At 35.8% G+C, this 12,016-nt stretch overlaps 1 protein-coding gene across 5 annotated transcripts in view; it reads right to left on the bottom strand.

Moving 5' to 3' along the window:
* Positions 1-12,016, bottom strand: part of LOC111051536 (sex peptide receptor) — a 343,318-nt gene that overhangs the window by 71,002 nt on the left and 260,300 nt on the right. For all 5 annotated transcript variants that reach the window (XM_039421249.1, XM_039421253.1, XM_039421250.1 and 2 more), the window contains one exon: positions 4,922-6,815. In XM_039421249.1, the coding sequence (XP_039277183.1) occupies positions 4,922-5,532 (611 nt within the window). In that variant the 5' untranslated portion in view covers positions 5,533-6,815. The remainder of the gene's footprint in view (positions 1-4,921; positions 6,816-12,016) is intronic.

Raw genomic sequence — 12,016 nt, 5'->3', positions numbered from 1 at the left:
CTTATAGAAATAATACAGCAATAGACTGGCTTCTCCACACATCTGTGTAATCACTTGTCAGCTGATTTATGATGAATAATTCTATAGTCTGATATTTACTCCAATATTGGCGTATGAGGGAGGCTCTTTTTTCCTTTCATATTATCCTTGAAACGCAAAATTCCCAAAAACCTTGTACATACGTCGATGCGCAATTGAAAAAGGAACATACCTGTCAAATTTCATGAAAATCTATAACCGCGTTTCGCCTTAAATGCGCAACATATAAACATTTAAACATTAAGAGAAATGCCAACGCCTCGACTTGAATCTTAGACCTCACTGCGCTCGGTCGATTATATTCATGATAAAAATATTATCATTATTATTAAAATTATTCATCAATTATTATCAAAACAATATTATTGAGGTTAAGTGGTATCAGGTAGAAAGCAGAATAGAAACAGATATGTTCCTTTTTCAATTTAGACCATATGATTTGGTGATTTTTTAATTAAATCTAATGTACCATTAATGAAATTTAAACATTAATTCTGAAAAATATAGAAGGGAAATTAAAATTTGGGCTTCCAGGTGCACGAGATTGATATTTTTAGAATCTATGTGCAAAATACAGAACTCTCCTAGTTTAAGACTTTTCTTTTTCTGTTTACTTAGCTTTTTTCCATTAGTTATTATTTTCTTTCCTGTAATCTTCAAATCGTTTTTTTTTATTGTATTTTCCTCTAGAATCTTTGGGAAGGATTTTTTTACCTTCTCTCTTTTCACATTTTTCTTTATAATAATGAAATTAATTTTATTATTCTGAGTAAATGCTTTTTGCTTTCTTTTCACATTTTTCTTTATATGAATGTAATTAATTTGATTATTTCAACTGTGTAAATGCTTTTTGCTTTCTTTTCTTTATTAACTATATTTCAAAATGTATATAAGTTAAATTGATGTTCTATTTAATTGTGTAAATAAGGCTATTTATGGATCTCTGAGAGCCTTTGTATGTAAAGAAAATAAATAAATAAAATTTGGAAATCTGAATCATTCCCGTTTTCCCGGTATGCAATCCACAATGTTGACATGTCTTGATGCGAAGAAACGAACAAACGAACACACGAACAAACAAACACACAAACAAACGAACAAACACAACCCTACTCTCTTCTATTATATAGATACCAGCATGAACTGTGAAAATCCAAACACAGCTGTGTTTGAGAAGAAAATACCTAATTAGAACCGTACGAATTAAAACCTGACTTATGTATGAAAGCCTCATTCAATTTCGGTAATGAACCGAACCGAACCAAACCGAATGCGTGTGAAGCTAGCCTTAGGAGTAAGTTTGGTTTTTCGGTTTGTGTTTAAGAATTTCTCTAATAAGTGAATATTCTCTATTTAAAAAATAGTTGAGTGTTATAAATCATTATTCTGGTTTTTGAAACATCTGAATCCAAAAGAATGGTTTGTATAAATTTTTTTGGACGGAAATTTTTTTTAGAAATCTAGAAGACATAACCTCATTCGGACTTTTGAATGTTACCTAAATTTGGGAGAGAAATAGTACAAGGTATTCTTAAGCCACGTTTACACCAACGTTATTAACAGAATGTTACTAACTTGATCATTATACATTTCATTAGATTGAACGGAACTTGACAAACACACATGATCATCATGTGTATGATAAGTTATGTTCAATCTAATGGAATCTATAAGGATAAATTATAAACATTTTGTTAATAACTTTGGTGTAAGCTCGGCTTTAGTTTTTCTCTCCCAATCTGTGCTTCATTGTAAAAAGAGAATAAATAATATTGCAATAAATCCGCTGATCTCACGAGATTCAAAACTATCTGGCAAGGAATTAATCGACTTGGTCCAACATAATTATGTGATTTGTTGACATGACCAACGATACGATTTTATTTCAGATCCATCATTTTTTACTTATATCGGTGCCCTGAGCTTCGCCTGTTATTGTTTCATTGATAAACCAAACACAATTCTTTAAAATGACTGGAGAAGGACTAATATTTTTTATTATGGGGAAGGTCATGTTTTTATTTCACAGCTGGCTGTACGTCAGTTTATGAATTTCGGGGATTAGATATTTTGATTTTACACAGACGCACTCGCTATTTTATATGTTTATTATCCACAGACGACGAAAGTCTCAGCTGTTTTTCGAAGGATGAATCATCCTTTTCATGTCCATCAGCAGGTTTTCCCAGGGATGAGACCTAGTGTAATCGAATTTTTACATCATAAACCTACTATGTTCCAAATTTCGTGAAAATCGTCAGAGCCGTTCACGAGATTCGTTGGACAAAGATAACTGAATAACCAGATATGGAAATAACCAGATAAATATAGAAATAATACATTAATTGCTAAATATGATAGGATATTAACAATAATATTCTAGCAAACATGGTATATCATTCTAAATTAAAATATATCAACATTTTCAAATTTGATCATTATTTCACAGTTTCAAGTGATAAGTGAGTGTCATTTCTCATTCAATTTGGTTTATAAACAGTCTAAATTGGAACTTTTCTGTTTTCAAATGTTTGGACTCAAATTCAAAAGTGTATGGAACATAACCTACCTTTGGAATACTTTCTAGTGTATGAATCAAAATTCGAGGAAGAAACAGTTTTGAGCTTTGCTTGCTGGTCTTTTCCCAATCATTTTTAGGAATACCTAATTGTTTTCTGCGTATTAATGTATCAATAAAAAATATAAACTATACTCTAATGCTTCTCTGCTTTTTTATTCCAGAGAGGAGCTCCGTGCCCCGATATTAATAAAGAAAATTATAGCTAAATTAAGTCATTATATTGATCACTAACTTACCCGGCGAACTTCGTACCGCCAAAAAGTCAATGTATCTCATGTCACACTTGACTTTATTTGGTGAATCATGAAATTTATCTGACAATCAATATTTTGATTTACATCTCAATACGGACACCCTATGAGCTTATTCATGCAGCATTCTCCTCAATCAATTGGTAGTAATATCTATCAGTAAAGTGTTGAATTGAGAAAAATAGATAATTTAAATCAGTGTTTCAAAGATGAATTCAATGTTTTCATAGTTGTTGATTGTCAATAGATGGTCCAGGAAATATGCGATGCACGATGAATTACACAGAATTCTTTCCATCTTGAATGGAATATAAGCTGAGCTAAATTCCAAAAAAAGGACTGTCATTTTTCAGTAATTGATGAATGCAATATTAACTACTCTCTTTCATGAGATGAATAATATTTTTCCACAATAATATTTTTCTCAATGATAGGGGAGTGATAATTATTTGTATAGATAGGTCTTCTAAGGAACGATTGTCTACAGCTGGTACCAATCAACTACACTAACTTCAACTCCAAACTACCGTTATAATTCTTCTTCTTCTTCATTTGCCGTCTCCATGGCGGAGGTTGGCTATCATGATGGCAATTTTCACCCTGCTTACAGCTGACTTGAAAAGTTCATTTGAGGTGCACTTGAACCAATCCCTAAAATTGCGCAACCAAGATATCCTTCTTCGCTCCACTGACCTCCTACCTGTTATTTTGCCTTGCATAATGAGGTGCAATATTCCATACTAGTGTCCTCTCATTATGTGACCCAGGTACCTTAATTTGCGCTCCTTGATTTCACCAATGAGTTGCAGTTTCTTACCCATTCTCCTGAGAACCTCTTCATTTCTGTACCGTTATAATACCAGTACACAATTTATTACAGGGTGACGTGCTCATTATACAGCTGGTAACTTAAGATGCTGAATCAGAGGTAGCCGCTTACCGAAAATTTCGAAAACATAGGTCTGTAAAATGGATCAATAAATAATTATTATTAGCCCCCCTATTAGAATTTCTGGTCAGAAACCATCCCCAATATTCATACAACATATTCCCAAAGTTTCATGCCGTTCTGTCAACTAGTGTTCGAGTCCATAGGGAACAAACAAACAAACAAACACACAAACAGACATTCCTTTTTATATGTAGATGATGAGTCTCTTAAGCCCGTATGTTTGATAGCTGTTCAATTGTCCAATCACTTGTCTAATTCGAATCATCAGCTGATCTAAAATTGTGTTACATTATAATAAAAACTTGATTCAAGTCAAGTCCTGGATCAAGTCAACGCTAGTGAGTATAGTATACATTCAAAATGTGAGAAAATTGCAACCAAGGAAAGTCACACCAAATCTCTTAGACTGGGAAGGAATCCACCTATGGGGTCATTCCTCTATCATCTCATCACCAAGCTGTGCCCAAGGCTCATCAAGAAAAATCATATAAATTCATCAAATTTTGTTTTGTTGAGGGTGATGCCTACATTAGATCCAGGTGGGTAATTTCAGAGGAAATTTCAGATCTAATGGTAATATAGCATGGGACAATGAATAACATTTTATGAGTGAGAAATATATCCATGATATAATTATGATAATGGAGAATGTCATAGTGCGATATAATTGACCGAGCGAAGTAAGGTCTAAGATTCAAGTCGACGGTTTGGCATTTCTCTTAATGTTTAAATGTTTGAATGTTTATATGTTGCGCATTTACGGCGAAACGCGGTCATAGATTTTCATGAAATTTGACAGGTACGTTCCTTTTTTAATTGCGCGTCGACGTATATACAAGGTTTTTAGAAATCTTGCGTTTCAAGGATAATATAGAAGGAAAAAGGAGCCTCCTTCATACGCCAATATTAGAGTAAAAATCACACTATAGAATTATTCATCATAAATCAGCTGACAAATGATTACACAGATGTGTGGAGAAGCCAGTCTATTGCTGTATTTCCATCAGGTATATAGTTTCAATCAGGTACTTGTGGATGAGAATACTGCGTGAGGTCTACTGTTCACAGAACTACTAGTATTGTAAGAGCGTTACTTACCTAATGGCAACATACCTCCAGATGGCGAGCGTGAGTGTGAGGCAGATGGAGATCGTGTGCAGGACCTGCGAGAAGTGCGTGTGGAAGAGGATGAAGACAGCGCCCGTGTAGGTGAACTCGGACAGGATGGACGGCCTCAGATACATGTAGCAGGCGAATGGCACATACTCCAGCATCACCAGCATGTCAGCAATCGCAATCCCGGTCAGGATGCGGTTGATGGGCACTGAGCACAATTCTTTACGCGTCAGCACAATCACGTTGAGTAGATTGGCAATGGTGCCGAACGCGCACACTATCAGACTCACGTATCCGTGCACGCTACGGTAGGATTTGGCCAGGTCACGGATGCCGCCGCTGCAGTAGCACGCTGCCAGCGTGTCCACACTCGAGCTGTTGGTGAACGTCAAGTTGAGCGTCATCATGTAGTCGACGTCCTCCTCCGTCAAGTTCAAGTAATTGAGCAGCGTCTCGTGCGACGACAGAATAAACTGTTTGTCCATTTCGTCCAAGTGTTTATTCTGGGTTACGACTGAAACCGATGAGTTTCTCAGTTTATTGAGCGCAGCCTCTAGACTCTTGATCACCGTTCGTACGTTTTTATTGATCATCTGTTGTGAAAGGTCATAAGTTCTGAAAGCAGATCCATCAGTGATTTTATAGAACTCAATACTCCAGGGTTCTTATCATTCAATTCCTTCTTCCATCGCCGCAAATCCTTATCAACATCAATGAATTCGTTTGAAATAACTAATGGCTTTCGGCTCGTTTTTTAAATTCATTTCAATTTCTTTCAAGAATCTATATTGACAAAAATGAATAAATCAAAAATAATAGTACTTATGATACAACTTTAACCATTTGATTGATCATAGATAAAAAGTGCATGAGTAGTAGAATGCTATTTTCATGAGGTTTCGAAATATCATCATAATAGTTCCATAATTTTCCGTTGAGTTGCCAATCTATCTGTCTCAATATTGAATTGGCTCTTTCCACTGACGAACTCCAACATTCAACAATAATTAACTAATTATAATCGTGGAGTGTTTAGTTCAGAACTGATCTCGTAAGGGGTAAATCAAATGATCGGAAAACATACAATCACCTACTTATTTCGTATTTTCATAATTAGTTATTTGCACTCTTCAAATAAGACTTCGTTCATGAAACAATTAGAACTACTATAGGCCTAACTGAAGCACAACGCCAAATCTTTTTTTGAAATTAAATGAGCTTGTGATGAGAATTCTGAAGTATTTCCAATAATTTCTTGAGGAGATTCTGAGCTCCGTGCTCACTTATATAAAAATGGATCAAATTGAAGAATTGTAGAGAAATAGATCTTTCCATTTCTTCACGAGGGTTCTTGATCTCGATTCGGGGATTTTATGTCAGTATTATAACTATTATATAAATAATGGTATTGGCAACCAATTATCGCATTCTCCAACTGCCGATGGATAACATAATTGATTCAAAAGTTATCATGCAATCGAAGCCTCAGTAATCCAAGTTCCAAGAGAGTTAGTTATCAGACTATATTGATCGGTCTTTCCAAAAATCAAAATATGAATATCAAATGTAAGTCATATCAATTCCGTTTGTTCAGGAGTTACAAAGTGTTCCTGAATCACTCCACATCTACAAACCAATCAAAATATTATTCCATCCATTGACTAAAATTGGAATGCTAAATGAAAGCACAAACAGTTTTGAGTTCTCGCCCCTGCTTCGAATGTGAATATTCTGAAACAGCCGTCTCACAAAAGTGAGGAATTTTTGTCGTGGGTAGAACACATTCGGAATGCCAAATCTAGAACACTGAAAAATTCTCGTTGAAGTGGTTTCCTTTGAGAAAGAAATACTGCTCAAGCCTTGTGCGTCTGGGAACCTGCGAAAAAAAGGAAAGGAGAATTTTAGTAAAGAGATTCACATGAATACAGAGCTATTCAAAGCTATACATTGATCGGTCCTGTAGAGGCTACTACTGTACCAGATGGTCTTTGAAAAATACAATTTATCAATGGAACTTATTATTTTATTGAAAATAAATCGAAGATGGAGTTTTCATTCATAAAGTTTTGGATGTTTAATTATGACATGTTATTTATGATTATGTTTAGCCCTTTTTCAACTGGACTGAACTTAAATGTGACATCAAAAATGTGACATTCTCCATCAATTTATTCTTAGAAAATCTCTAAAAACGCTGTGAAACTACCTTGAGCGTATTTTTGGCATAGTATTGAAGATCTCCAAAGACAAAATTTCTAGACCCTAGCTGAGCTCCTGTATAAAATTTCCTGTTAATCAGTCAGTCTTTGAAAAAACTTAAGCTGCGTTTACACCGGAGTTAATAACACAAGTTATTAACTTGACTGAATCGTCAAAAATTTCTTTTGACAAAAGTTAATAACTCATGTTTCTAAAAGAAAATTCCTTGTTATTAACAAGATCTTGTTATCAATATAATTGACTTCAATATGATTTCATTTAACGAGAGTAACCTCCTCCACCACCACGACCACCTCCTCCACCACCTCCTCGACCTCCTCCTCCACCTCCTCAACCCTCCACCCCGCCAACTAACTATTCCTCCTCCTCCTCCTCCTCCACCTACTCCTCCTTCACCTCCACATCCTCTTCTCCTCCTCCTCCTCCTCTTCCTCACCATACTCTTCCTCCTCCTCCAACTATTCCTCCTCCTCCTCCTCCTAAACCACTCCACCTCCTCCTCTTCCTCTTCCACCTTATTCTTCTCCTCCTCCTCCTCTTCCTCTTCCTCATTCTTCACCTACTCCTCCTCCTCGCCCACCTACTCCTCCTTTTCCTCCTCACCCTACTCTTCCTCCTCCTCCTCCAACTATTCCTCCTCCTCCTCAACTACTCCACCCTCTCCTCTTCCTCCTCCTCCTCCACCTCCTCTTCATCATCCTCTACCTACTCCTCCTCCACCACCTACTCCTCCTTCACCTCCACATCCTCTTCTCCTCCTCCACTTACCCCTCCTCCTCCAACTATTCCTCCTCCTCCTCCTCCTCAACTATTCCACCTCCTCCTCTTCCTCCTCCTCCTCCTCCTCCTACTGCTCCTCCTCTTCCTCCTCCTCCACCTACTCCGCCACCTACTCCTCCTACTCCTCCTCCTGCTCCTCCACCTCCTCCAACTCCTTCTCCTCCTCCTCCTCCAACTTATCCTCCTTCTCCTCAATAATAATAATAATCGAGAATACTGCTTATCAAGTGAAGAGCGAATAACTATATCTATTACATTACTATAGAGTAAATAAAATAATCATTATACATTAAAAAATCTTCCTTGTTTTTGAGTATTTTTGAGAATTGACCTGGCACATATTTAATTCGAGGGTGCTGAATCCGAATCTGAACTGGCGAATTCTCTATATTCATTTTGAAGCGATTTGGGTATTGATGGATAGATGAGACATAATCGTTTCCTAGAAAAATTGACGCAAACCTGGCTGAGATTTGATCTACACGACGCAAACTTAGCGCAAACCTGGCAGGTTTGCGCTAATATCGTTGTCGTGTAGACCGGGCATAAGAGAACGCTCAAAACCCGCCGATTTTGAGTGAAGCTTTGGTGTTATACAGAGTGAGTCATATGTATGAGAACCCTTCAATAAATTGGAGACTGTTGTAGATATAATACTGTAACTTCCAGAATAAGTTATTGGTCAAATACTCTACCTTTTGACGTACAACTGAATTCAAACCCCTCATAAGGGAGTGACTTAGGGGTCGAATATTTTGAATGTAAACACCAATTGTGTGGTACATCATTTGAGGCCTTTTTGAAACAAGAAAGATGGCATCGACAAAAATTTTCTATGATGCTTGTATCCGAAATGGCAGCTGATTGAAGTTTTAGTTTTCAATGAAATGAGGGGTTGTAACTCAAATATTTTGAACGTAAACACCCATTGTTTGATACATCGTTTTCAAGGTCTTCTCATACAAGGAAGATGACATCAATAAAAATGTTCTTTGATACTTTTATTCAAAATGGCGGTTGATTGAAGTTTGAATTTTTAAAGAAATAATAGTTGATAAAATTTTATCAGAAGATTAAAATACGCAGAAAAACTCTGGGCGTACCTTTGGATGTTTTTTCAAATCCGTTTCTAGAGGGAAGCATCGAACTGCTTAGTGTGTCTTTTTAAGGCAAACTGAAAATACCTGCCAAATTTCAACGAATTTGGTCTGGTAAATTTTCAATTCTGTTGATTATGAACCAGTGAGTGAGTGAGTAAATGAATAAGTTTCATTTAGCTTTTTGAACGAGCGTTAGCGAAGCTCTCACTTTTGACTTATTAAAGCCCAAAGTCATTTTTTGTATGTTTGAATGTTCGACAAAAACTTCAGTGCGAGTTTATCAATCAGCTTCAAATTTTCAACGCGAATTCTTCGAACCTTTTTACAGGTCAAGCTCGTTGGCCACAAAATTGACTCACTCATTCGTCCTTTTTCAGGATATAAAAATAACATTGAAAGTGCATAAGAAGAAAATTGTTCTGATTTATCATTATTTTATCAGTCAGCTGGAATTATTTGCATGCTATTTCTGTAATTTTTCCATTCATTCAAAGAAGCTGATGCTATTATTTGGCAGTTGTCACACAGACTGTCAGACAGACAAACTTTATGCGCCGACACATGATTTTAGCTGAATAATACAAAAAACATTAATTTTAAAAGTTCTATATTAACTCGCTTCCGTTAACGTCTGTCTGCCTGTCTGTAACATACACGTTATCAATACTACTTGTGATAGCAGTTGCTAAGACAATTTTTTTTGTTCAAAGTGTTAAAATGTGAGTTGAAGCCGAAGTTAGTAGACAGTGAGTAGACTGCCTACTGAAAGATAAAAATGTTAAGATAGAAGAAATAAAAGATAAAATTATTTATGTGAAAAATTCATAATCTAAATCCTACCAAAATTGTTATATTTTTTTGAGAAAATTATTGAGTCAAATCATTCCAATAATTAATTGATGTGTTGGAAGTTCTCTATAGAATAGTAGTCTAATTGCAGCGAATTGTGTAGAATATTGGGCGGGGCTTAAGAGTCGACCTCAACTTTATTCATTGGCAATTAATATTTCCTGTTAACAGTTATCAATTCAATTCAATGCAATTTATTTTTCCCTTCTGATTACAATTCAAAGCAGTTACATAGAATCTTAAGCAATAGAGTTTATACAGTTCATGAAACGATATAATATACTTACTAAAACCAAACAACAAAATATAGAATTATTATACAAAACAATAAAACTCTTGAGCTATCACAATTTCATTCTTGTAGAAAATCCTTGTATGAGATAGGAAAGAGCTTAAATAGGCAACAAAGGCTTGTGCGTAAGCTCGAGTTATCATAACAATATGCATTATATCTATAATTATAAAGAGAGATCTAAATTTCTATTAGAGATCTAAACTAAATTAAAATAATTTTCAATGATGAATCTATAATTCTTATGCATTAAGAAGAGATTAGAAAAAAATTAGAAAACTGAATGATAAATTATTTTAAATTTATAAATAAAAGATTATGAAAACCAAGGAAGGCTACAATAAATAACAAATATAAGTCAGGAAAAGCAGAACAGACAAGCATGACAGAACAGAAAAAAAATCTCTCTGAAGGCGCCCAAATTGAAACACGTGCACCCCCAGTACCAATGAGTGAGGCGGCATTATCCTCACTGATATCAAACAGCCAGTTCTTCAAGTGCCACTTGAACGCAGAGTTAGAAACTACATCCAACAATCTATTCTGGTTGGAACGGAGAAGGAAATTTCGGAATAGAATATGAGAAATGTAAAAACAATTTTGTTGAGTCAATGTTGAACCACTCTCTCAGGTTCTTTAACCAGGATGTTTTCCGTCTTCCAGGCCGGCGTCTTCCTTCAATCTTGCCCTCCATTATCAACTACAGGAATCTGCATTTCTCATTGCGCATCACATGTCCAAAATACTGAAGCTTCTGACTCTTGATACAGTAAAGAAACTCCACTGTCGTCCCAATTCGTTCTAATACCTCAGAATTCCTCACCCTTTCTGTCCATGAAATACGAAGAATGCGCCGATACAACCACAGTTAAAACGCCTGCAGCTTCGCCTCCAATGCCTTCGTTAATGTCCATCCCTCATGCCTATACAACAACACTGCAATGATGTAGCACTTCAACAAACGAATGTCTCATAGTCTTGAGAGCAAGGTTCCTCTCATTCTGAAAAATGCTGCCCTTGCCTGCTCAATTCTACTCCTTACTTCCTGGTCGAAACCCCATTTCTCATTGACACAACATCCAATATATTTGAAGCTTTGTACACGTTCCACCAACTTACCAGCAATTCTCACTGTTGCCTCGACACGTTCTCTGCTAACAACCATGAACTTTGTTTTACATACATTCATACACAATCCATACTTATTGCTGGTTGTATTCACATGGTTCAACAGCAGTTGGAAATCATCTGCACTTCCAGCCATCAACACTGTGTCATCCGCATACCTGAGATTATTCACAACTTCACCGTTGACAACTAGTCCACATGTGCATCCATCAAGAGCCTCAGAGAGGATAGCTTCTGAATATAAAAATAACGTAAATTCAATTATCATTAAATTTAAATTGAAAAATTCATCATATGAGATGATCGCACTTTACAGGTCTCCTTCTTTAGAAGTAAATGCCTTCTTGCTTAGTTTGGATTCCTATTTGCAAAGTATTGGAAATGAGGTATCTGTCATTGTAACGGGTGATATAAATATAAATATAATGGACGAAAATAATCTAAATTACTTAACAAATGAGTACCTTAGTATTTTACAATTGAATGGCTTTTAATCTTACATCAATAAATATACTAGATCTTTCAATAATGCCAATGGGCAAGTTAACAGTTGTATTGACCACATGTTTTTTAAGGGTGAATCAAATAAGGAGTTGGACGTGCTAGGTGCAATCTTGCAATCAAGTATTACTGATCATTACAGTATCGTTTTCCATATCAGAGAGACATATCATGATGTTAAATCTAAGATAAAATTAAGTGATGCTG

The sequence above is a fragment of the Nilaparvata lugens genome, chromosome 2, assembly GCF_014356525.2.
Source record: "Nilaparvata lugens isolate BPH chromosome 2, ASM1435652v1, whole genome shotgun sequence".
In the NCBI taxonomy this organism is placed as follows: domain Eukaryota; kingdom Metazoa; phylum Arthropoda; class Insecta; order Hemiptera; family Delphacidae; genus Nilaparvata; species Nilaparvata lugens.
Note: the sequence above shows the minus strand (reverse complement) of the source record. Positions and strands in the feature narration are given on the sequence as shown.